Genomic DNA, 27,433 nt, shown 5'->3' with positions numbered 1-27,433 from the left:
ACTAGTTCAAACTAACGTTACCAATAGCCATATGCGTGTGAGAAGCACATTTTCCTCAAAACCGTCTCTATTTAAGTTGTTTAACGAGCACCCGACAATACGCATGTGCAACACGAATTAGCTGTTTAAAGCTAAAAGTGAGTAGCTAACCTTTTAGCTAGTTGCCGTTATTTATGGTCATCTTCAACAGTTGAAAAATGTTGCAAATTTACAAACAAGAAGTTTACATATGCTGGAGGGAATTAACTTTGAGGCTGTACTGTGGTGTGAACTATCTTGGTTTTGTATCTTCTTTGGTCACGTGACTGAGCTTCACTGCTGTGGTCACCTGATTTGTTGTGTTGCTGATCAGGAAACATGGCTGCCCACCTCTCGTACGGCAGAGTGAATTTAAACATTTTAAGGGAAGCAGCGCGGAAAGAGCTTCGAGAGTTTTTAGACAAATGTGCGGGAAGCAAGGTAATGAACACACAGACACGTTAAACATGGCCCAAACAGCGACAGTCATGTCGTTATTGATCCGGCAGTTTAGGCTAGTCTGTCGGAGCTGTCAGGGGTCGACACATCTTTAAAAATCCACCCACTTTATGTGAAGATGTAGTTATGTTTTGATTATGAATATAATTTAATCACTACATTTGCAAATGTAGCTACAGGTCTGTTTGCACGCGAGTTGTACTTTTCCATAAGGGTGGCTGCTTAACAAGCTGTTACTGGAACCAGAAGCTAAAAGCTAAATCACAAGTAACACTGACAGCAAACATGTCCCATGTCTTCATTTATTACAGGATTTGTTAGCTGGGGTGTGACTTTTTTTCTTTTTTTCATTTTATATTTTAAACCCTTCTCAAATATATAAATCTGTTTCATTGAGCCTCCCTAAGTGACTGCTGGAAGATGCATGACCCCTTCCTTTACCATAAACAACCATATTTTATTATACTTACACATATTATATTTACATTGAGAGTTTTCATTAAAGTAAATAGTAAATTATTATAATAATAATATGGGTACATGACAGAGGGTAATAAAAAATACTGTGATTTCAAATTGTAAATTGTATGTCCCTCCCCTAAGCCAAAATAAAAAACATAAGTCAACATACATACATAACCTTATGTGTCCTTTCTTTTCAGGCCATAGTTTGGGATGAATATCTGACGGGACCTTTTGGACTGATAGCTCAGTACTCTTTACTGAAGGTAAGCGCTCTGCAACCCAATAGACTCAGATAATGTTCCAGTAATGTCACATATATTCAACATAGCGTAGGTTTTTCTTGATCTTAAACACGTGTTGTGTATGTTCTTTACTTTTTCAGGAACATGAAGTGGAAAAGATGTTCACCCTCAAGAGTGGCAGGCTCCCCTCTGCCGATGTCAAAAATATCATCTTCTTTGTTCGTCCCAGACTGGAGCTCATGGACATCATTGCTGAAAATGTGTTCAGGTCTGTGTCTCATGTAAATTCCACAGTCTAAACAGCTGTAAAGGCACATTTACACAAAACATTTGTTCTTTCAGTCCTTCCTGTCTCTTTGCAAAGCTGTCCGCACTGTATTTCACATGTGTGTACTGGACTGTGTGTCTTCAGTGAGGACAAGATGCATTCGTCACGAGACTTCCACATTTTGTTTGTGCCTCGGAGGAGCATGCTGTGCGAGCAGCGGCTGAAGGAGCAGGGTGTGCTGGCCTCTTTCATCAACATTGACGAGTACATCCTGGATCTGATCCCCTATGATGGCGACCTGCTCTCAATGGAGTATGAAAGTGCTTTCAGGGTGTGTTTGACTTGTACATCCCAGATATATGCTGCATTAATGTGCTGTTATTTCTAACTGTGATGATGTGTTTCTACTCCCCCTCATCTCAGGAGTGCTACTTAGAAAATGACCAAACGAGCCTTTACCACACAGCCAAAGGCCTCATGACCTTACAGGCACTGTATGGCACCATCCCACAGATATATGGGAAAGGAGAATGTGCACGGGTGAGGTGGAATCACTTTGCCTGAATACTGATAATCTATTATAGTATTTTTATTTAAACTGCTAATTGCTCAGAGGCTCTGCAGCAGATACGAGTTTGTTTGACAAGAAAACTCTCTGTTTGTTCTCAGCATGTTGCTAACATGATGCTGAGGATGAAGAGGGAGTTTGCCGGCAGTCAGAATCAGATCCTGCCCGTGTTCGATACTCTGCTCCTCCTGGACCGTAATGTCGATCTGCTCACCCCTCTGGCCACACAGCTCACCTACGAGGGTCTCATTGATGAGATCTATGGAATCACTAACGGTCAGAAAATAACTTCTCATTATGTGTGATTGCAAGTCTGAAGTGAATTTTTTTTGTATATTTGTGCGTTACATGATTGTATGCTTCTTTTTTAAAAAACACCACTCTTTGTTTTGACTCCCTCTTACTCGCAGGTTATGTCAAGTTGCCTCCTGAAAAGTTTGCGCAGAAGAAGCAAGGCGAAGCGAGTAAAGATTTGCCCACAGAGCCCAAGAAGTTACAGCTCAACTCTGCAGAGGAGCTGTACGCAGAAATACGGGACAAAAACTTCAATGCTGTCGGAGCGGCGCTCAGCAAGAAAGCCAAAATAATTTCAGCAGCCTTTGAGGTCGGTCTGGCGTATTTTCCTGCTTTAAAATTATTATAGTGTAATGTCTGTAACAAGAATGCAGTTGCAATGTCTGCTACTTCCAGGGAGCTATATTGGATCATCTCCAGACATCCAGACATCCCAGCTGATCTGATTGCAATCTCTGTGGCATTTTACCACAAAGGCCATAACAGAAATCCATGAGGTTAGGGAAGTGATGACAATCACCTCGAGATAAGACGAAGCACTAATTGTTCAAGCAGAATGCTGAAGAAGGCCAAACGTATTATCATTCTCTCATCAGCTCAGGTTTATTGATTGTCATACAAACTGCATTACTAGAGATTGTTGATAAACGCAATAATGCACATTCAGAGGTGTTCTAACTCTGGATAACAGTGAAAATGGGCGGGCTGATCTTTGCTAATTTAGGGGAAGACGCTCTCCATTAGAACAGCCTCAGAAATGTTATTGCCAGTGTTTAGTCTTAAGAGAATTTAAACTCAAATGGATCACGATATGTTGTTTGAGTTGTATTTCATAGAACCAAACTGACGATGGGTTAAACTAAAGTATTTTTTAATAAAGGAGCAACAGCTTCCTAATCTTGTTTTTGGTCCATTTTGATGTCCATGTCCAAACCTGTTTTACATCTGACTTCATCTGCTGATGTCCTGTACGATTTACTTTTTGTTGTAGATAAACTACATTTCATCATTTACATGCCGTTTATCTGAGCTGTTGTATCAAACTTATTAACAGCTCAGCAAATAAAGTTTTGATTTTGATTTTTTTGTCTTTCAGGAGCGCCATAATGCTAAAACAGTGGGAGAAATAAAGCAGTTTGTGTCTCAGTTGCCTCACATGCAGGCAGCACGAAGCTCGCTGGCCAACCACACCTCCATAGCAGAGCTGATCAAGGACATCACCAGTGCGTAGATTACACCCCCCACCCCTGAACTGCTTTACATTTAAAGATGCTTTGGTTGTTTGAAATTGCAGTGTAAAAACTACTTTTTAATATGTGTTATTTAGCCTTGTTAAAGTAGAATGTTTCATATTTTTTTTGTTCATACTTCCTAGTTTGTTTAAGGTGTCATCAAGGTTTGTTTTAATGTGATAAAATCTAACTAATGTCTTTTCTTTCAGCATCTGAGGCCTTCTTTGATAATCTAACAGTGGAGCAGGAGTTTATGACTGGAGTTGACACAGACAAGGTATTCCTCATCTGTCTACATATTGTTTTTCCAAAGTGAATCTGTCTTAAAAAATGAAGCTCACATCATACAGAGACGAACTGTGGTTTCTCGAGTTTAACTACAGGTTACTGAAATACTCAAGATTTAAGGAAACTCCAGATTGTATTTAAGATTTAAGTTTTGTGTCTAACTAATTTGAATGAGAATGTATTATTTTGCTCATGTGATTTATATGCTTTAATTATCGATGCATGGCTATAGTACTGATTAATTTAATTTGTCTATCCAGGTCAACACATATATAGAGGACTGCATTGCCCAAAAAGATCCACTGATCAAGATTCTGCGTCTGGTGTGCATGCAGTCAGTCTGCAACAACGGCCTCAAGCAGAAGGTGTTCGACTACTACAAGAGGGAGATTCTCCAGGTAAAGTCAAGTGGCGGTATCTCCTCTGTGCACATACATTCCTGCAGCATCAACAGAGAAAAATAGTGGTGAAGGAGGCTGTGCCCTGAGCTGTCCTATATGAATAAAGGCAAAAAGTAAAAAAAAAAATCTAAAAAAAAAAAAAAAAAATTTAGAAACACAACAACAAAAAACATGGGACTGATGGTGATCTAGGCATTCTCAAAGAGGCTGTCTTGTGTTCAATTTGACAGCTAAATATCTTGAAAGTAGATAACGTAAGGCAGTCTAGCTAACTTGACAGAAAGGGGGCTGAATGATGCTCCAAACAGGCGTGACACTCATTGCCAACTGCATTTCAAATCTTCATATTCCCAGCTTTCACATGATGTGTGCCAATTCCATGTGGCATATATTTTGACTTGCCATCTCCCCCTAAAGATACCCCCCCCCCCTTAAAAAAGCAAATGTGGTGGTGGGTATGGTAGGTTTCTAAGGATTAAATGAACAATTAAAAGTGGCCGCTGATGATGATTTTTTTGTTGTTTTTGTCTTTTCTGAAGACCTATGGTTATGAACACATACTAACACTGAACAACCTAGAGAAGACCGGTCTCTTGAAGCCACAGACAAGCTCAAGGAATAACTACCCCACCATCAGAAAAACCCTCAAACTGTGGATGGAGGACGCCAATGAACAGGTGATTACATTAAGAAAAAGGTTTTTGCACTTTCGAGGATGATTTTGAACCTTCTGACTGTATGTTTCTTTATTCACTCAGAACCCAAACGACATCTCCTATGTGTACAGTGGCTACGCTCCACTAAGCATCCGCCTGACCCAGGTGTTGGCCAGACCCGGGTGGCGTAGCATCGAGGAGGTGCTGAAGATGCTCCCAGGCCCACACTTTGAGGAGAGACAGCAACTGCCTGCCGGGCTTCACAAGAAACGTAAGGACCAAACCAGGTCTACTGTTTGCCCCACTGCTCGCTTAACAGAATAAACGTAAACAAGCGCCTGCCTGCAACGTGTAGATAAGACACAGGCTTTGTTTCTGTTGAGTCAAATGCTGAACAGCAGCAGATTGATGGCACAAAGCTGTCAGTACCACAGAGCGGTTGTCAGTGTTTGTGTTCGCTCTGTGTGTTTGTGCTGAAGAGAAGGCTAAACAAAAACATGCTGTGCTTCATTTGTAAGTGACCAACCGGTCAGTTTTCCTCCATCTCTTCATATTGGCAGTAGGAGGTGTTACAGTGATGTGAATAATGAATTTAATTATACACTCAATTTGAAATGTGCTAATTAGAACGGTGAGTTTGGGCATTAGACAGTTGACTTGTTTCTACATGCCTGCCTCACACTGGATTTGAAAAGGTGATAATAGAGGAGTCTAATCTAGGGGGAGGGTGACGGCTAAATTAGTGTTTTCACATTTTAAAATATGGTGCTTTAGCAGAAGGGACTTGGCCCTCTTTTACATTCAGCTGTATTTTGTTGAAGTAAGACATGGCAGAAAATTGATTTAAAGGAATGCATCACCCCCAAAATGATCATTTGCATATCAATCGCTCCCCCTTTGTTGACTTGAATTTGTGAAGAAAAATGTTTTTCTCACAAGCCTCCAGGGTGAACAAAGAATCCAAAAAGGTTTTAGCAAAAATGCATGAGTTTGGGAAGCACTGAGCATACAACTATATACACTGTGTGAGTTGTGTTAAAGTTAAAGTTAAAGTAAACAAAGGTTTTGACATTGCTTTGCTGTTGTTACATGTGGCCCTCATTTACTTCAGTTCATCAAGAACGCGTGTCATGTTGTGGATTCTTAAATCACAGTAAAAGCATGCAAGAAAAACAAAGTTTTGTTTATAAATTCAGCATAACATGGTGAGTAATTGATATACAGATGGGAATTTTGGGGATGAAGTATTCCTTTATTGGTTAATTTAGCTTTTCCGTTTTTGTTTGAGTGACATGCATCTGCTTTTGCTGTTGCACAGGTCAGCAGGGGGAGAACCGGACGACGCTGGTGTTCTTCCTCGGCGGGGTGTCGTATGCAGAAATAGCTGCGCTTCGTTTCCTCTCTCAAATGGAAGACAGCGGGATGGAGTATATTATAGCCACCACAAAACTCATAAACGGTACAACTTGGATCAAATCCCTCATGGACCGGCCTGAATCCCAGACCTCCTGAATCACCTGCACGTCCACCTGACCACATCAAACACCCGCTCCATCAGAAAACCTCAGCTGCTGTTTTTTTCATGTCCATATCAGTGTACTGCAGGTGTTTCATTGATGTCTGGGCAACAACAGGCTCTTTAAAGGTGACCCGTGGGAGTTTCTTCTCTTCATTTGGTGTTGCAGACCAAAATGAGTTGTGTTCTTGAGCCCTGAAACACATGTTAAATGCATCTCCTTCTTCGCAATTGCAAAGCTGTTTTCTGAATATTTTAAATTGTGCATTGTTGTATCAGTGTTTACTTGCTAGTCTTTGCCGGTGCCTTTCTACACTTCTTTGTCCAGCACCACCATCAACTGCAGATCAGTGGAATAGTGTGTAGCCAGCAGCAGGATTGCTAGTGCGTCAGGCCTTGAATCTAGTTTTTGTAGTGGCGAAACAGTGGAATTACATCGCTCATGTATGTCCTGTGGCCAAACACAATGTTCCCATAGACTTGCATGACAAAAGACATGTCTGTACATCAGTAGATCTTTTTTTTTTTTTTAGCCACCCAATTTGATCCATTTGGCCCGTTAACATAAATAGCCCACTCAGCTGACAGAAGTCTCTAGTACACCTGCTCCAGGGTTTGTTTGTGGCGGCCAACCACAATGAAGACATCTGCTGCCATGTATTTTTCTTAATATTTTTGGAGCTGGACCTTTCATTAGAAGGGCTATTGGTATTTATATATATACTGTTTGGTTATTCAACTCACTACATTCTCGGAGCACAGAGCGTACTATGGGCACAGATGGAGCAGCAGAACGGCAGGCGTAGTGAAATTAATCTTAACCATTGATTGCGCTAGCTCTAAAAGTTTGCATTCACTCTACTCTGCAGCTCCTCTTATCCATTGATCTGACCTGACCAGCTCTGACCGACTCGACAAATCATTTATTCAACCCACAACAGCACTGCAATCACAGACCTGCAAAAAAATTAGAATTTAGAAAGGGCGTAGAGTATGATACAGAAGGTACACTTTTTTTAGCTTCATGTGCCACTGAGCAACTTTCATGGGAATGAACAGAGCCCCACCTCCAACAGTGTATCCTGTCAGTTTATACGTCCATGCATGATACAAAGAAAATGTTGACCCACTTGTAAAAACATTGCTCCACGGTGCTTCTAGTGGACATAAACTCCACAGTGTACCTTTGATTTTTTTCCCCAGTCCTTGATGTGCACCAAGACAATATAATATGAATCTGTTTAAATGCCACTGTTATCGTACATCTCTTTGTCCTCCGGCTACATCACTTGAGGTCATTGCTCTACTGTGGAGCTTCTGTAAATATGTATCTATGATTAAAATCTTCGGGATGTTTGAGATGATGTCACGTGTAAGATGATTAAAGATGCACTTCTTTGATTTTTGAAGGGTTTTTTGTAGGCAGTTTTTTTTGTTGCTTTTGCTGGGATAAAAATGGCAAATAAAGTCTTGACAAATTGAGCTTAGTCTAGAATTTCTTGAAGCCATTTTGCTCATTGTTTACTAGATATTTTTTGGAAAAGGCAGGCTGATTGTGATTAGGGAGAGCAGATGAAAGGCAGAGATAGGAGTGTATCCGTCAGCAGTGGTCCAGCTCTCTGAAGGAGCAATTAGCGCAGTAACAGGCCTCCCGATCAGCCGATAATGGCCCTGTGCTGTCTGGAGAGCTCAGCCCACGGCGGCCCGTGATTTGACAGCGGAGGACACTGATTGAATTAGGAGGCCATTTGCTCCATGTTCCGGTAGAGGGTTACTGTGCTACGGGAGGGTGTTTGATCTCTGTTGCAGTCAATACCTTCTCCGTGCTTTACACTATGAACACAGGCCGAGCTGCTGACAGCACTCAGATATTTTTGGTGAACTGTTCTTGGATAAATCTATGTTAATTTACTCCATGTTGATTGGCTAGCAGACTTGGAAACTACTTTGAGTAAAATATACTTAATTCTTTGAGTTTTGCTTGATGGCCAAAATCTTACAGTACAATTTGTTGTTGTTTGAGGAGCAGGTGCACTGAAGACTTAAACTCCCATTAGATCAATCCCAGGGGATTCAGATCCGTGATCAGTTATTGCTTTTGGCTCCTCCTCTGCCACAAGGGCTTGAGACGCTCAAGGCTGAACACACCAACTTGGACTTCAGGGCTGGAAGCACAGGAGCCCACTTTGTGATCAGCTCCTGCCCTGCTCCAACAACATCAAGGTATGAAGGTATTATTTTATTACATTAATTGTTTGGTTTTTTTTACATAGAATTTGTATTGAGATCTTCTGTGTGATTAATTCATTCTTTTATTTATGTTTTAGCTGAAATCTGTTCAATTTTGAGCAGGACAAGATAGTAACAATTCATAATAACACTGACTTAATTGCATTACAAACTTGTTCTGTAAGACATAACAAAACTGTATATCTATATCTGCACGATTTTATTAGATATTAGGATATTTATACTCACTCCTCCAATATTGTATACATATGAGCTTGGCTGTTACTTCTGTTGCCCATAGGGAAAAACATACATTAATACAGAGGTTCTCAATTGTTTAAGGACACTTTTAAAAATATACAGGGGACGCCCTCTAGTATGTCCCTTGGAATAGTGTGACATTGCCTTTTTTCTATAGACCTAAAGAACACAAGAAATGTATTAATTCAATTGAATTCCAAACACTGCACAGTAATACAACAAGGGGGGAAAATGTGCAAAAGTGCAACGAAGTCTGTAGACATTAAGAAGATATAGGACATGTATTAATGTATTTGCACCATGTCTACAAGGAATAACCATGAAATGATGCAAATTACATCAGTTAAACTAGCTGCAAGTAAACACATGCACATATCGAGAAGTGTGAAGTGTTACATTCATAATACAAAACTTGGCTACATAAAACACAGATTCTGATTATTCTGAATAATATACAGTGTGTTAAATTAGAATGTAAATTGTGAACTTTTATATTAAAAATATAAAAAAATATTGTTAATTAAACTATGAGGCCTTTAAAAATATTTCATATCACAACAGATCAAAACAATAAATCTGAAATTGCACCCCGCTTAAAGAAACAGTTCATTACTCAACAAACTGCATATCCTACAGCTTCAGCAAATATTCCTAAAAATGTCAGGTGGCAGTTTAAGACATGAAAGATGAATGCTAAAGATGTTCAGCAGTCTGTATTGTTTGTGGCTACACTATGCACAAACACAACAGATCAATACTGAACCCACTTAGTGCAATTTATAAATAAATTATTAATACTGCTCTTGTGACAATGCAGCCTCCTCAGCTTCTACAGGACTGGGAACAAATCAACTGCTCCTCTGATACAAAGGAACTTGAGCACATTTACATAAACCTCTAAAATGAAGTATTTGCCATTTAAATATGCATGGGGATGAAGTACATGTATGTCTTTTTTTTAAATGTTTTTTTTGTCCTGCTCCATTTCCTTAGAGTATCTTAGAAGCCATTATAATATTGTCAGTGCTGTTGTGTGAAGTGTGTGTTTTAATGAACTTCCAGATGGGAACCTTACAGTGTTTTTTTTTTTTTTTTTAAATCATTATCTTGTATTCTACTCTGAAATGTGAAAGACATGTGTGTGTGTGTGCAGAATGGGTCGAGGCGAGAACATGGGACACCTGACTGAACCTGGGCGCAGGCAGAAGACACAGCAGGAGCCCTTGGATGTGGACCCATTGTTTATCCGCTTCCTCCGGACATTCAGGGAAATCCTCAAATTTGTTCTCTTCAGCTACACGGTGCTGTTTGGTGCTTTGCTCCTGGCCAGATGGACCACTTATTTTATGGTGGGAAAGTAAAAAGAAACTGACTGCCACAGAATGAGCCTGTTCTCAGACTTAGAGCTCATTAATGAAGTTGATCAGGCAGACCTTCCTGGGATTTGTGGTCTATGCAGTTCCTGTAAATTATTAATGTCTCACAAAAACACAACAATAACAGCTGGAGTGATCACGCTTCCTTATTCGACTCACGCTGCAGTAGCGCTCACAGCTTTTGTGCAGTCTTTTGTTTTGTCTTTTTAAAATATTCCAAAAAGGGTTTTGCAAGCAGAAAGAGCAACTCTGCAGTGAAACTCAAGTCAGTTTGCATCAGATGTGTTTGTTTACACTGCTTAAATGTGCAATCTGTGATGTCTGCTGACTTACAACATGATTACAGCGTGGCTTTATAAAACATGTTTGAATGGCTGTGCAGCAAACAGAAACAGCATCATGTCTGTACTCTGGATTTGGTGAGAGCTTGAAAACTGTTTTTTGTTTCCTCAGGGACATCTCAAATTTGACAAAAATGTTCATGTAGCCTAAATAAGGTATACAAGCCGTGGCAACGTCAGCTGTGAATAATTGGCAAAACAAAGATATCTCCTCTGATGAGATCTTTGTAAACTAAATCATCAGATGGGGATAGTGGACATCGGCTACCAGGGGCCCCAGGACCCCAGAGAGTCTGAAGGTTTAGTGTATAGGAATTCATTTATGGTCATTTAATAAATCCCATTTTTGGCAGTATTGTGTGCACCATCAAAGCACAATATAAACACAAACAATTTACGCCTTAAGGAAACACCAGTATTATTTCCTAATCTTGATGCTCTGCCTAGCAGAATTAAAATCTACATTTAAGGCCTTTATTATATTAGTTTATATAGCAGTTTTAGTTTTAGTTTATATTCCTAAATATGTTTGTGATTAAATTACCAAAAACTGGGTTGGCTTAGGGGTTAAGATGCCGACCATTTATGTCCCATAAATTATGTGTTGCATCTAATTAACTCACTTGTTTCCTGTTCTCTCTCCGCTAGTACAATTTTAACAGGCATGAAATGCCCAAAATAATTATTAAACAATCTTAACCAAAAATGTAATGATACACATATAATGGGAAAAGAGTGGCTTGGGAGAGGAAGGTGTCAGTAGGCTATCCTTTTTTTTTCATGGACACAAAAACATTTTGACATGTCACAGTGGGGAAAATAGGTATTAACATTAAAATAAATAAGAGCTGAATTTTATTTAACAGCTATAGTTTCGGGGTCCTAGTATTGCGCATGCTGCCTCGCTGGGACATTTAAATAGAGTTGATATTAATAGCCTATTATTAGTGATGCCTCAGCTTTTCCTACTATGACAACTCAAAATTTCTGTTGTTTCAAAAGCCTAGTGGGATCCACCGCAAATTTTTGCACTGGGGCCCATGTAGCACAGCTGTATGTGCCTTAAAGGTCCAGTGTGTAGGATGCAGGGGCCTCTATTGGCAGAGATAGTAAATAATATTCACACTTATGTTTTCATGCATTTATTATCACCTGAAAATCAGGATCAGGATGTTTCGTCACCTTAGAATGAACTGTTTATATCGGCATACCATGGATGTGTTAAAGAAAGTCTGGATACAGCCATGGAGGTGGGGCCCCATTCATTTCAAAGAAAGCTGGGGAAAAGTGTTTCTGGGCCCATCACGTGATGTACCCGGATGGTGTAATTCCAATTTTGGCCACTATGTAAAATTTGCATCAGAGTCTCGTGCACATTGTTGACAGATGTATGATAATAATTGTATTTGTATGATAATTTTGCCCTCTGTACGATGTACGATCAATAATTTCAAAATTGCCATAATGTACAATAATTTGACCATAGTGACACTTACAATAAGCACTTACTTTAGTTTACACGTCTCATTTTAACTCATTTCCCGGCTTCTACATCTGTGTTTATGCATCACTTCTCAAATGATTTCCTTACAGCCAGTCATGTTTGCTGTAGGCCACATTCAGGTCTTGTTTGTCGAGCACGCGCCACTGTCGTTTGTTTTCATAAACACTCGCCCGCCAGCGCCTGACTGAGAAGACAGAGAAATGTAGACTAATAAACAGCTTCTCGCTAAGGCAGTGGGTATAAGTAGATTTTTAGATGTGTCAAAAAGTTGTTTAAATACTTGTTAACTAAAGTTATAAATTTAACCTTTTCGTTCTCATGATTGTGACTGGCGTACATTTACTTTTCTCAAATACAAGAATTTTGAGCCTCTGGTACGATAATTGAACATTATCAATCTGGCAACATGGCTGGCGCACTTCCTGGGGGCTTGGGCCATTCCCTTTTGTGTTTGGCCACTGTAGTTCTCCTACACACCTTTTTTCAGTCCTGCAAACTCACCACAAGATGCCACTAAATCCTACACACTGGACCTTTAACTTCACCTTGTATGAGGTCGATTAGTTTGTCATTCACTTTTACATCTAAGCACAGAGGCAGCCTTTTTTGAAGTGGCATCCTCCAAATTGATGTCCAGCAGGTGCAACAAACTGCAGCAGATCCTGTGGAAGCTCGGTGGCAGTTAAGGACAGCAACTGCAGGAAGTCCTCATGATTTGGGGGTTGATGCATGTGTGCAAACCATAAACTGTATGTAGGTGCAAACACTAAATTTGACGTTTTCACGTGTCAGTAGCAGCGTCTTAAATGTATTCAGTAATTATTACAAATGTTAAGTATCATATTAAAACCGTCTTTGGTTGCCATTTGCATTAGGTGTTTTTGAATCATTTTCTAAATTTAACTTTATATAAACTCTGGTTCAGTTTTTAGCTTTGCTGTTACTGTGAATATAATAACTACCCCTGCGTGCGCGGGTTTGTTCGATTTTAATCACTGAAACAATCCACGTGGGCGGGGTTTAAGGATTACAGTGATTTCTAAAGAAGTCCATAGAACTTTTAATTGAAATTTAGACACGTTATAAATCAATTGACCATGTTGTCTCCAGGGAAAGGAAAAAGACCCAAGTGGCTGAGGGCTCAGCAGTCAACCAGATTAAAATTTCATGGTGCACCCTCACCGCGGTGTGTTTGATGCCTGCTGGCTGAACGCCGCCCGCGTTGCGCCATTTTGAAATGCTGGGAGAGGCAGAGGCGAGGGAAATCTCAAAGTAGAGTGCAAAGTCTGAAATTCACTCCTGAGGATTGTAGTTGACTTTCTTTGGCTGAAAACTGCTTCGCGCTGTCTGTATCAACTGGACCGACGACTTGCGAGGTCTTCGGAGTTTCCAGCAGCACTCCCCGGTGTATTCCTCCACTGCTCCGCGGTCAGAACCACCCAGCCGACCCGGGTCAGCACTGCTCCACTCCAGGGCCCGAGCCCGCTACAGAGACACCCTCTGTCCGAGCCGCTCACCATGGCAGGTAAAACTACACCGCAAACACCGTCAGAGTGTGCGAGGTTTAATTATTATTCGTCTGTTAATGTCCTGCTCAGCACAGATGATGAGTTTGTCTCTGTTATGGTTCACCAGCGCAGGCTAGCTAGCTAGCTAGGATACTTCCAGGATGCTAGTGCATGTCATTGACAGCGTGAAAGTGAGAGTTTTCACAGCAAACACGCTCAAACTATCTCCTGTGCCCAGGAATACCACACGCCACTTAAAATGTTCAACATGTATGAAAAACCGTGCGATCTTGTTCTCATATTACAGATTTCAGCTAAGTTAGCACCAGGCTAACGCGTGTAAAGTTGTGTCGGATGGTGGGTAAAACTTGGGCTTGTGTTTCGTGCAGGGGCCGGTGGTGGGAACAGTGATGTGCAGTGGTGCTTTTCCCAAGTCAAAGGAGCGATAGATGATGATGTCGCTGAAGGTAAGTCCATGTGGTGGTCACTAATAGTGGCTAAAATGCACTGTCTGACCTACATCCTGTGCATGCTTGTTTTGGAGTTAGCTTTAATGCTACTTGTTTCATGCAAGGTGTTATGAGTGAGTGCTATTTAAAAGCAGTATCCTGTTTGCAATGAAGCAAAGCGGTCATCGGTGTGGCACATACTTCCTTATAATCTAATAGGCTCTTTAAAAACTATCAGCATTCATCTATGTTTTGCATAATATTTGCAAAATGTGATTGATCACTACTTTTACAACTCCTGGTAAAGTATTTGCCAGTGTGTGTAATGTCATGTTTGCATACTTTTGAGTGAAATGCATACCATTGAATGAATAGTGGAAAGTTTTGCCCTCTGCAGGATATGGGTATTTTGTAAACATGAAGGAAGTTACTGATGCAGTGCATTTATTTGGTTGAGCAACCAGTTTGCTTTACTTCAAATGAGTTTCACAGAGTGCACATTCCTGCTTTGCTCTTTTGGTATCCAGCCATGCAATAACTCCTTTGACAGTAAAGTGGCTTTCCAGAAACACTGTCTTTATAATTTAGGATAATCCATGTACAGGTTGGATTTCATCTATTTTCTAGAAAATAGTAGTTCACACTAACAAAGGATGACAAAATGTCTGTGATCATGCTGACTTGCTGGAAGATTGTTTCTGCAAAGAGGCTTTGCTGTTGCAGTTCTCAACTGCCTGCATGGCTTGGCTGGATACCCTTTAGTGGTATTTGAGGAAATATTTGTGATTAAGGCAAATTGAGCATTGCAATGCCATAGACAATGTTAATGCAGATATAGTACAAAAATAGCACCCATGGGGTAGGTCATTTCATGTACATATACTTTCCGTTTGACCTTCTGCATAAACAGAGAAAACCAGAGGTGGATTTTTCATTGTCAAACGAGGCAGTTCACAAACACTCTGAACACCTATGTTTACAGTACATGATGGATTTATTTGTGTGTAAAAGACGACACAGTTGTTTACTGTAAGCTTTGCCTGAGAGTAAGTATTAATGTGAGCCTCTCCCTGTGTCAATACATAGCAGTACACTGGCTGACAGCTCAACAGTGCAGTCGTGTTGCAGAAATGCTCTCCTTCACTCTGCCCTCCTCTGCTTTATGTGAGAGTTTGTATGGAGTCAGATGGTATCAGGCACTTTGTGTGCTGTGGTGAGAGAGGAACAACACCATAGTCTATATTAAGGCCTGCACTCCCTCAGAATAGTGCCAGCCTGTAAACAGGGATTGATTGTTGTACTGTAGGATTTGATGAGAATGCTTGTCTTTGAAAAGTGCTGAATAGCAAAATGGCACTTTTTTTTTCACCCTCCAAGGATGTTCAGCACACTTTGAGTTCCATTGCACTTTGTGATGTGTACATATATATATATTCGTCATTGCTCTGTTGTGTTTTCACCATGGCTGACATGGTCTTCTACCCTCACAGGTGGACAGAACAGGAGGAAACACACAACATCTTTATTGGTCTTTAAGGATAGGATTTTATGCGCCGTTAGGAGGAAATGAATCATTGAACCAGAAAAGCCTCGCATGCCAGTTCAAAAATGTTTCTACATTGAACACACTTCAAATGTACACAACAGGTTCCCTATTACAGTAGCAAATAAGAGTCTGAAAAGTGATGATTTGCTAATTATGCTGCTTTATTGACAGCTGACATCATATCCACTGTTGAATTCAACCACTCTGGGGAGCTACTGGCCACTGGGGACAAAGGAGGTCGTGTTGTCATCTTTCAGCAGGAGCCAGAGGTACGTTTTGGGGACTCGTAGGATTTAATTAAATGTTTACAAATCATGCAACCTTTTTTTTTCTTATTTAATACATTTATGATTACTTAAACGGGTTATTTTACTGGATTCAGACTTTAAGCCAAAAATACTGTTTGGAGAAAAAAAAAAAGGGAAATACTGTGGCTTAATCATGCATTGGCTGGAACGCTGACGCTTGCTGTCAGCATAGGTCTATTTCTAGCAAAGTGATACTTGAACTTAACTCTGATCTGTGGTCTCGTTGTTTAGAGTAAGAATCAGCCGCAGTGCAGAGGAGAGTATAATGTTTACAGCACCTTCCAGAGCCACGAGCCTGAGTTTGACTACCTGAAAAGCCTTGAGATCGAGGAGAAGATCAATAAGATTCGATGGTTGCCTCAGAAGAACGCAGCACAGTTCCTTTTGTCTACAAATGGTTTGTAATCCAGCGTAATATTATCACATTCACTCGCTGTAGTAGCATGAGTTGGTGATTTTGAGCCGGAAACATTTGTCTGTTCTCTGGAGACAGCAGTTACTTTAGATTTACACAGTTTTTGTTACTGATGATGAGTTTTCCATCTCCGCTCCGTCTCATTGGCAGACAAAACCATAAAGCTGTGGAAAATTAGTGAGCGCGACAAGAGACCAGAGGGCTACAATTTAAAGGAAGAAGATGGGCGCTACAGAGATTTTAATACTGTCACAACACTACGGGTGCGTACACGTTTCTTCATCACTGTCCCATTAAATTTGAAGATGTGTCTGTAATTTCTAATGTTCTTATTAACCATGTGCTAAAATGCTGCAGTTGACTTTACTCGAGACCTTTACTTGAGACCAATTCTGTTGCGCTAATTGCGTTGCTGGTCATTAAATTTAAATTTAATTAGCTGGGGGTGCCGGTGGCTCAGTTGGTAGAGCCCCATGTACAGAGGCTGTGTCCGATTCGACCCCGCGGCCGCTGCCGGCCCCGGCCCTTTGCTGCATGTCATCCCTTCTCTCTCTCCCCCTTCATGCTGTGTCTGTCCTATCCAATTAAGACAATAAAAGCCTCCAAAATATCTTAAAAAAATGGCATTAGCTGAAACAAAGGTATCATTTCTTTTAACCATTGTCCTTTACTCAGTAAGTCTTTGAGTTGTCAGTTGTTTGGATTCGTTGAGACATTTCACAGCAGATTATTGCCATGTCTTACCAGCAAAAGCAGTAACTCAAAGTGCAACTCAAAGAAATAACAACCCATTCCTGCAATTCAATGTTATTAATTACACTCGTGTCTTACAAGTCAAACTTTCTGCTCGGAAAAAGTTTTACTCCACGTTTTTACTCTCTGGTTGTGTGCATCCTCCTTTTTGGGACACACTGATCTATATTTATTGAATTGTTTCCAAATATAGACTCAGTTTAAAAGACCAGCCTGTTACACGCTGTGTTTAACAGATAGTTAACTCTTGCTGTTAGTGTTAGTGTCAGTGAAGCCTTTTTTTTACCCCCCAGATGTCTTGTGAAATCTCAAAAATCGGCCCATTTGGAATATTGTTGTATTTACGCGCCAACCAGTTTGGCACATTTTTTTTTATGCCTGTTGGAAGAAAAAATCCTTCGAATACAATTTCCCCTGAAATGAAAGTGATAATAACCCCTCTCTCATCCCAGGTACCAGTATTCAGGCCCATGGACTTGATGGTGGAAGCCAGCCCTAGACGAGTGTTTGCGAATGCTCACACCTACCATATCAACTCCATTTCAGTCAACAGTGATTGTGAGACGTACCTGTCTGCAGATGACCTGCGTATTAACCTATGGAATCTGGAGATCACGGATCGCAGCTTTAGTATCCTTTTCTTCCTAATTCAATCCAGCCGTCATTTCCTGTAGGTCATGACAAATTCCTCTTAATTTTCTATTCTGTGGAAGAAAGGCTAGGCGTCATGAAACTACTCTCTTTTCTGGGAAATGCAACATTTTAGGCCAATACAAATATCTTCCATGTGTTCTGAGGAAAAAAAGGTGTCAAACTTGTGATCCATTTTAAGTGAACATAAGTTTGCAGGAGTTTACTTTTTTTCTGTATATGTGTATATATTTGTATGTGTGTGAAATAACAAATGTGTCCTAGTTAGTTTAGCTCCTTCCTGTGAGGTAGCTCTGACTCACAGTCAGATTATAATCCCCCGCATGCGTCCTGTTCACCTGCCCACCACGCATCAGTCAACTTGGACACAGTCAGACTGTGCATCACTCAGTCCCTGCAACAACACTGAAACCCACTGCATATTTTTCCATTTTAAGCCAGTGATCAGTCCTATTCAGTATGCTGACCGTACGAGCAATGATTGTGTGACTCAGGGCTGGTGTGTTTAAAAAAAAAAAAAAAAAAAGTAGAGAGTTTTAATGCAGATCAAACATTGGTTACAGAAAATAATAATTTTGGTGCGCAATGGTGTTTTCCACTGTGTCATGTCTGATTCTACCACCAGATGTCCCCAAAGTAACAACTTTTTAACCTGCACTCAGAGCAACTTAACACAGTCTGAATATTTTCAAGCTAAATTTGTACATTTGATGCCTAAATAATTTTAGTGTGAAGAAGGATTGAACTGAGCCATCCACATGACTGAAGCTCTGCTCAGCTGTATTTATATAGCACTTTTCATACAACATTCAAAATCTTCACAAAGCAAGATTAAAATAGAACAGACAAAAAAAGCAAAAACAAGACAAAACAAACAAAAAAATAACAAACAATAAAAAGTTTTAAAAATTACATCACTAAAGGGATACAAAAGAAATGGTAGAAACACCAAAAATAAGACTTACAAAGCAAGGCAGCAAATGACGGGGCACCTTAAGTAAAAGCCAGGTTAAAGAGATATGACTTAGCATTTTTTTTTAATGAGTCCCTCAGATCCTCAGGCAGACTGTTATGGAGACTAGGCTGATGGTCTAAGAAGAGAGATCAAGGCCAAAAAGTTTGTTAATTAAAAAAATAAATAAATAAAGTTTTGAAGTTATATTAAGTTTTGATCTTGAATCATGAAAAATGTCATGGTTCATTTTTTTTAAAAATAAAAATGAGTGTAGGAAAAGGTTAATTTTAAGTTAAGTATAATTTTGATTTAATCCTGCTATTCTTTTGAATAAATTATTTTTAATTTTCACTTGTATTATTTCATATTTGAGGTCTTATTTTTTCACTCTAAGTTTCAAATTTTATTTTTTCAATCAATCATTTTTATTTATTTATGTTTTCATTATATTGGCTCCACAGTGGCCAGCCACTAATTGATTTAAAAACTAGAGAGAGAATCTTAAAATCTTCTTGTTTTTTTTTTGTTTTTAAATTGATAGGAAACCAATGCATTGATGTAAAAACAGGAGTTATATGCTGTTGAGTGTCTGCCCTCTCTAAAGGGAGCGAGTCTAGCCAAATGCTTGGTGTGCCACTTGCCACTGTAAATGCATTCACCAAATTAAGTAGTGCTAATGGTGATACGCAACAAGTTCAGAGCATCATAGTAGATAACATCGTGAATGCTTGATTACATAGGTAGACATTTTCTTACCAAATAATCATTCAGTTGTACTATTTTTGCATCCTTATCAACCTCTAAAAATCTACATATGCTCTCCCACAACTGTGCAAAAGCTTTTGGGTTAACCACGGGTTAAATGGCAGTGGCAGATGTCTGTTTAGCTTTGACCTTAACCTCATGTTTTCAGATATTGTTGACATAAAGCCAGCCAATATGGAGGAGCTGACAGAGGTGATCACAGCAGCAGAGTTTCACCCCAACCAATGCAACACTTTTGTCTACAGCAGCAGCAAAGGCACCATCCGCCTGTGTGACATGAGGGCATCGGCACTCTGCGACAAGCACGCCAAACGTGAGTCAGTTTCATATATGCCATGTGCCTGCAGGGGAGCTGTTCGATCCTGAGCTGTGCCTCTGGTATGCCTCGGGAAACAGGATAGACGATGAAACTAAAACAGGTTACATTTTCTGAGGAAAATTGCGTGCTCTCTTCAGTAGGAAGACGGTGCTCTAAAACATACCAAGAAACTGAAAATCCCTGACTGAATTGTCTCAATTGTGAGGCCAGCCTTTCTGTAAAAGGCAGTGGCAATACAATATTTATCAGCCAACACATGTTGAGAAGAAAGCGGTTCTAGTCCTGGGCATTTTGGCTGGAAGGTATCTTTTTTTAACAACTGAGCTACAGGATCTCCCAACAACTCTGCCTTAACCACACTTTAAGTTTCCTGAGGTGAAGTCTTAATTAGTGAAGCAGCATACATGTGTGCGAGCTGGCAAGTTTTGATAAAGGTGAAAACTTGTGTCAAGTATCGACACTAGTTATCTGCACCACTCTTTGGTTAGCACGGAGGAACTCGTAGAGGCAAGAGAAAAGTTAGACGTAATGAGGATCAAATCTGAGACCCTTCCTGAGGAGAAGTCTTAATGAGCTGAACGCCGTACACCTGTGTGAGCTCAACAGCAGAAAGGTGAGGGAGACATTGCTGCAAAAGTAGCTAAATATGATGGCAGGGACCTTAAGTTTAAAAAAGTGAAGAAAGATTCAGGCATCACTGAATGGCATATTGCTGTTCAGAGAAAGAGGTGGATCTCGTCAGGCTCGAGAGGACTTTCAGAAAAATTAATGAGAATAGATGATCATCTTAATGATGACCTGTTTGTTTTTGCTTTCTGATGGAGGTGGCTATAGACCGTTAGCACAGCCAGTCCAGTTAATACAGCAATAGCGTCATTGAATTGAGCCAATCAAATGTTTTTTTTACTGTGTAGACAGTTTGCTTGAGAGAGCGAGAGAGATGTGTGTGAAAGATGACAGCATGAAGCAACTAACCTGCTACAGGCTGTGTCTGATGAGACAGTTTTTCCCAAAGCAGCACTACACAGCTTGATCGACTTACCTAAATCAGCTTTCTCCACTATAAACATTAAAACCAGCGAGCTCCTACATGTGTTCATGAGAATGGCAAACTCCATTCAAGCCAACACTGAAACTGCTGGCAGGGCACAGGCACATTTCTCTCACGTGGAGCGTAAGTACAGAAAAGGTCAACAATGGGCTAATCATGACAATAATAATATAATAATATAGATAAATGTGGCTTTTCAAGACTATTGTTTGCTGTTTTTGTAAAAAAAAAAAAAAATGTAGCTAGGATTAATTTTATTCACATTAAAGATAGCTGTTTTTTTCATAAAGAGCCAAACAAGTTCAGTGTGTGTGTATGTTAAAAGTGTCCTCCTTTTGAAAGTTTAAAATAATATTGCACAAATAATATGAAAATGTACATTGTTGATTTGTATTTAATCGATGTAGGAGTAGGCTATGGGACGCAATTCAGACCTTTTGAGGTTTGGACCTTTGCTAAGAGGACATTTAGGAACTGGAGCTGTTTAACTCTTTAATAATGGGGAGGGCACTGGCAAATTAGCATGCACTTCCATAGAAACTGAAGGTTCATTTAATGGCAGTCAGCTTATACTAATGTCATTTATCCTTTTCGTTTTTAAGAGTTTGAAGAGCCAGAGGATCCGAACAATCGTTCGTTCTTTTCTGAAATCATCTCATCCATCTCTGACGTAAAGTTCAGCCACAGTGGACGCTACATGATGACCCGCGACTATCTGTCCGTCAAAATCTGGGATCTCAACATGGAGTCCCGGCCAGTAGAGACATATCAGGTCTGTTGTCATGCTAAGACAGAAGTCATCATGTAAATATCCAGGTCTCAGGACAGCTGATTGTAACTACAACACCTCTTCATCACTTTCTTTGAACAGGTGCACGAATATCTCAGAAGTAAATTGTGTTCACTCTATGAGAATGACTGCATCTTCGACAAGTTTGAGTGCTGTTGGAATGGGAACGACAGGTGAGTAACTTGTCTACTATAAACGCATTAATTCAGGGTTCCCGCCGTCATGAATTTTCTGGAAAAGTTGTGAAATTAGAAAAACTGTTTTCCAGGCATGGAAATGCGTAGTGTTGAATATGAACTGTTTTGGCTACGGTTTAAAATATGTTCATAAAAATCCCGAAACATGTCTAAGGTTGTGTGAAATACGTTCCTTGTGTGAGTAATTTAAAAACTAACGCTGCACTGCCTGACATTCAGGTTCAAGCAAGGTGACAAAACAATTATTAAACACGTCCATCATGCAAACGTCTGAAAGAAATAAATACCATCTTTCAAAAATATAGTACAAACTCTCATTAAAATTACATCATCTATGTGACTTTTGGCTTTCTATCCCCACAAAAAGGGCTGTAACCTTGATTTTTTTCCAAAGTGCCAGTATGTGCTGTGCTTTATTTGTGGTGGGCAAATGCAGCTAAGTGATGAGAAGTCTAACAAGTGAGCCCACAAAGCCTGGAAACTTGTGTTATAATGTATGTCTGCATCACTATATGGACCTACTCATTCTAAAAAAAATTAAGTCACAAAAAGGAGGTAAAATATTACGGGGAAATTTGTAGGAACCCTTTTTACCAAGGTAAAAAGAAGCATGTTGGAGAACTTTGTGCTCTGGTAGATATTACCGTAGCAAAAGCCAGATTTGCATTTGAGAAATAAATGTTTGTATTTCCTTACACTTTCAGTAGGCATGCAAATGTTTTGGTCTGACCCTTATTTATCACAACACAGGTGGCTTATCAGTAACTGCGGTTATCTGCTCAGTGCAGACCATATGGCTGCTCATGGTTTGGTTTGGGTGGCAGAGGGGTGTTCTGCAGTTGCTTTCATTATTATAATGTATCCCATCACCCACTCGTACCTCGTCTCTCTGCAGCGTTGTGATGACCGGTTCATACAACAACTTCTTCAGGATGTTCGATCGAGGCTATCGGCAGGACGTAACCCTAGAGGCGTCGCGGGAGAACAGCAAACCACGATCGATACTGAAACCTCGCAAAGTAAGCACAGGGGGGAAGCGCAAAAAGGATGAGATCAGTGTAGACAGTCTGGACTTTAACAAGAAGATCCTCCACACTGCGTGGCATCCTCTGGACAACATCATCGCTGTGGCCACCACTAACAATCTGTACATATTCCAAGAAAAACTAAACTAGCATTTGTTGAACCGCTCAGATCCCAGTTTCCGCTCACGCCCCACTGCTCTTATATACTCATACAAACGATATCTGTCTGCTTTTGGCTAAATCCCCGAGTCTTGATATGATCTGCCCTCACTGACGTTAGTATTTAATGTGACAAGACAACAAACAGTGGCATTAACAGAGTACATCCCAGGACACTGTCAGAAGCACATTTTTCTTGTGTATGACAAATATAAACATGCAGGCTTTGTAGATCTGAGTTGAGAATTTGGGATTTAGCATCTAATGGTTTTCGCCATTAGGAGCACTCTACTCACCAAGCTAAAGTTTGCTACTCCACTACATCCCAGACCAAAGGGAAAATGTGTTTAACACACATATTTGGCTAGTTTGTTTCAATATTCTTTTGTGCCATCATGATTCATTTCTATGTCATAGCTACCAACTGTTAGGTTTTTGAGGCTACCATGTTTTACTAGTTTGAATAGGAAATGATTTCTTCCATTCATGTCTTTCTGTCACCAAGTCCCTTCTCGTGCTGCTCTGAAACACAGTGCTAATACACGCTGTCTACACTCCATAGTTGCCCCTAGTATTTGTCAAGTTGCCAAGTTCACTCATCATTTCTTTCCTTATGTACAGTATGGTTATGGCTGTTAAAGGACTATTCTCGTATTTATCATGTTCTAGCTCAATCTCTACAAATAGTGTATAATTACATTACTGCTAACCCTTGTCCGCAGCATACCAGTGTTTATTAGATGGTTCTTATTCATTTCTCTACAGTAAGAAAGTCAGCAAACTGACTTGACTTGTATTTTATCACAGTGAACTTTTTGTTATCTTTGATCAAGTCAGAGTAAAGCCATGTTTCCACCAAATACTTGCGGTATAATACCCTAAGAACCAGCGCGTAATCTGTAACCTGTAACTGCATTTGTGCTAAGCGTTTCCACTGCAGACAGTCCTCGTAAATCTAGGCGGTGTTTTACAGGATAACAATAGCTTCATCACTGTTCCGTCCAGCTCTCGCTATATTTCCTCTTCACAGACGATGCAGAGGAACGTCCGTGGAACAGAGTTGTGCACTGGCATTTTCAGAACAAAAAAGAGCAGGCTGGAGTGTTGACAGTCTCTGTCGTAAACGATGGGATATTTGAAAATAGCAGTTTTGTGCAGTGAGTTCTTGTAAAGCGAGAGCCTTCGTTATCTCGTGACCAATCAGTGGAATGCAGTGTTTCTGGCTCCACCGGTTAGGATTGGATCAGTGTGCTACATACCTCAACAGAAGGGCGATGAAAAACATGATGGAGGGAAACGGTTCTATCGGTACCATCCACAGCTTTTGACAATGGAAACACAAAAATAACCGTCCAATGTGTAACAAACTTAACTGAACAGGACTTCTTGGTGGAAACTAGGCCTAATTGTTCCGTGATTTAACAGCTGTAAGCAGAAGAGCTCAGTTCAAGCATCCTGCAACGTCTGACATAAAAGTTAAGTTACTTAAAATCAACCTTTCAAATGCAGAAAACAGTAAAATCAACCTTTCCCCTATTAATACATCCACGTTTCTTAATTTTGTCTTCTCGAGGCTCTGATACAGTAGCTTGTAAATACATTGGCTTTTGATGAGCTGATGCTCAAAACTGGAACGCTGGATTGTCGTCAGCATATTATCATCAGGATTTCAAACCAATACCTGGTCTCCGCTACGTTACCAGAGTCTGATTAAATGTTCACTGACACGGATCTTTTATCTATGTTTCAAGCCTTAATGGTGATTTTCTTTATGCACTTAAAGGTGTACGTTTAGGAAAATGGTCAGCAGTAATGTATATATAATGTGTAGATAATGGCAAAAAAAACATGAAAAGAAACACCAACATAGTCCTTTGACATGGTCACAAGAATGCTGTGCGCACACATTTGTGAGGTATTGTGGTTTTTTGGAGTTGGAAGAAGGCTAATCATGCCAAAGTAACCAGTCCTACACATCCTTAGGTTATGCTCATTTAGAGCTGTCTTGCAGACCAGGTGCCCCTGCTCGTGTGTGGACCCCGTTATGAAGCTCAGGACAAACGCTTATATAAGTGTAAGGGCATGATGGCATGATGTAGCCTAATTCTCTCGTGGTCGGTGGCACTAAAAGTTGAGTGCCCATGCCAGCTTCCCCACAAAGCCTGCTGTATTGTTGCAAATTGATTGATCGCTTTAATCTCTGGATCTAGTTTCTGTTTGTAGAGTTTTTTTTAATGATGTTTTGTACTGTACCTGATGATAAAAGAAGAAAAATCACTATAGCTGATTTATTTTTGTATAAATTAAGGCAATAGGATTACAGTCTGATCACTGTAGTTTCTTTAGCTGTTTATCTCGGACTGATTGTCGATGGAAATGTCGCCTGATCCGGTGACCTTTTTGTCACGACTCTGGGACATTTTGTTCATTCTGGCAGGAATTTTAAAAGCTAGACTTTTCGTGACATCGAGAGAGAGTGTGATGTTTCTCACGTGGGATGTCCAAAGAAAAGTATTTTCAGGTGTCAGTACCTCTTTAGTCATAAGCACTATAACAGTTTATTTTTTTAATTTGGCTGACTGTAACTGATGTTTGTGTAGATCTTATTTGAATGCTTCAGAGCTAATTTGGATATTCTGTTTTTGTGCCATGGTTTTTGTTTCCTGATGATTTTCTCGCTGTGAAAGAACAGGCCCCCCCGTGGGTCTAAATGGGAAAGACATATTTAATCAACATTTAATGTTAAAACTGTTAACGCTCTCTAAAGCTAGTCATGTCAGTTGACTACACAGAGTTACTTATTTTCAATGATATTATGAAATGTCTTCTCTCTCCTGGAGAATACAGAGTTGTTTATTTAAAAAAGGAGAATTTGTAAGGCACTTGCAGGTGACTGTTGAATAGAAGTGTTCATAAATGACTGCTTTGAACATGTAAAAATACTTTATAAATTTAAGTCTGCTGTTTCTCTGCTACAATATGCTTCAGTCAAACCAATTCTCTTCTGGAGCAAACAGGTCGATTACAGTGCAGTTTTACTCTTCGTTAAATGTACACTTTAGGACAGATTAAGCCATTGAATCAGAACATGAAGTTTATTGATCCACAGGATCATATTTTTGTTAGTCAATGTGTCAATTTCACCTTTTAAGAGAACCGATTTCTAATCACCAAGATACCACCGAAATAACCACCCATCTTCACTGATGGTGTGAAGCTACTGCTGAGTGTCGCTCTCTCAGGGCTTGTGGGTAATGTCCTCTACAAATAAGACACTTTGCTAATCTCTCTTTTTTAATTTTTGAAAAACAACTTTTCTTTATTGTCTGATGCAAGGTTGCGCGAGGTTCATTTGAATTATTTGCATTACGCCACACACGTGTAAACCTGTATTTTGTGGCACCTTTGTCCCATTCCATGATCAAGGATGATCCAATCAATTAGCCAACAATCAACAAGGAGAGTTTTTTATTCAAAATAAGAGATCAATGATCAGCTTTTTCTCGACATTCGTCCAAAGGAAGCATTTACTCAATTATTTTTCAATAGCTATTGCTTTAGCAACCTGTTAGAAGATGTGAGAAATGCTTGAAAATTTAAAAAAAAATCTGTTTTTTTAAAATGCTATTGGAGCAAAATTGACAAGATTTCTCAAAAAAAAAAAAAAAAAAAAAAAAAATCAGGTAACATTGGCTTTTCAAAAATCCCGTCTTTGCAGATGCAGCAGAGGCGGTCATCACAGACTGTATGAGTGTTGGAGCATTATTTAAAAAACAGTTACTGGCATTCATAAAAGATGAACAATTAACCGATATACGTCACTTTCCCCTCATTGTCTTCATAGCTGTTGTTCAAGGCTACAGTGTAAACCACAAAGAACCCTAATGCCTTCTCTTATAGCGTTAAAAAAAAAAAGATAATCAAGTATGTTTCTTGGACTCTGGCATGCCAGACAGGCGACTGCTCAGGGGAATTTACCGCTGCTCTGTGATCAAAACCTTTACTTTTGGAGAAAAAAAACAGCTTTTCAGGACTTTTAAATACTGCCTTATTCACAGGTAGACCATACACTTTTTGAAATTCAAGTTGCTATAATGTTTTTTGAACCTTGGGTCTTGATATCTCAAGGAAACGGTCTAAATTGGAGTTGTGAGGTTTTTCCACTTGAAGCAGCATTATATACATGTCTAATGTATCACAGGTGTTAAAAGAAAATGCACTTTTTATTTTTGTGAATTTCATTAATTTGTATGTTTTCGTTAATTTCTTTCAAGGGGCTCTTGAATAAAGATTGTAGGAGAGTTTTGGTGATCTGTGTGGGAGGGGAGGGGGCTACAAATGGTTCATTGTACAGCGATGTTTTTGTCTTTGTCAAATGGAATAAAGTACAATTTAGATGAAAAGTAATAAAGAATTTCAAACCT

General features: G+C 39.8%; 2 protein-coding genes across 2 annotated transcripts; both read left to right on the top strand.

Moving 5' to 3' along the window:
• Positions 1–335: 335 nt before the first annotated feature.
• Positions 336–7,808, top strand: vps33a (VPS33A core subunit of CORVET and HOPS complexes). Its single transcript, XM_042488874.1, has 13 exons — positions 336–459; positions 1,140–1,205; positions 1,325–1,452; positions 1,597–1,783; positions 1,876–1,992; positions 2,122–2,296; positions 2,431–2,624; positions 3,411–3,537; positions 3,756–3,823; positions 4,095–4,232; positions 4,775–4,912; positions 4,994–5,162; positions 6,210–7,808. The coding sequence occupies exons 1-13, from the start codon at positions 358–360 to the stop codon at positions 6,401–6,403; spliced, it is 1,803 nt and encodes a 600-aa protein (XP_042344808.1). The 5' UTR covers positions 336–357; the 3' UTR covers positions 6,404–7,808.
• Positions 7,809–13,361: 5,553 nt separating this feature from the next.
• On the top strand, positions 13,362–27,433 carry ppp2r2aa (protein phosphatase 2, regulatory subunit B, alpha a). Its single transcript, XM_042487729.1, has 10 exons — positions 13,362–13,643; positions 14,016–14,093; positions 15,793–15,890; positions 16,161–16,326; positions 16,495–16,607; positions 17,550–17,727; positions 19,617–19,781; positions 21,441–21,610; positions 21,710–21,801; positions 22,721–27,433. The coding sequence occupies exons 1-10, from the start codon at positions 13,637–13,639 to the stop codon at positions 22,998–23,000; spliced, it is 1,347 nt and encodes a 448-aa protein (XP_042343663.1). The 5' UTR covers positions 13,362–13,636; the 3' UTR covers positions 23,001–27,433.

Source organism: Plectropomus leopardus, chromosome 6 (assembly GCF_008729295.1).
Source record: "Plectropomus leopardus isolate mb chromosome 6, YSFRI_Pleo_2.0, whole genome shotgun sequence".
Lineage (NCBI taxonomy): Eukaryota > Metazoa > Chordata > Actinopteri > Perciformes > Serranidae > Plectropomus > Plectropomus leopardus.
Note: the sequence above shows the minus strand (reverse complement) of the source record. Positions and strands in the feature narration are given on the sequence as shown.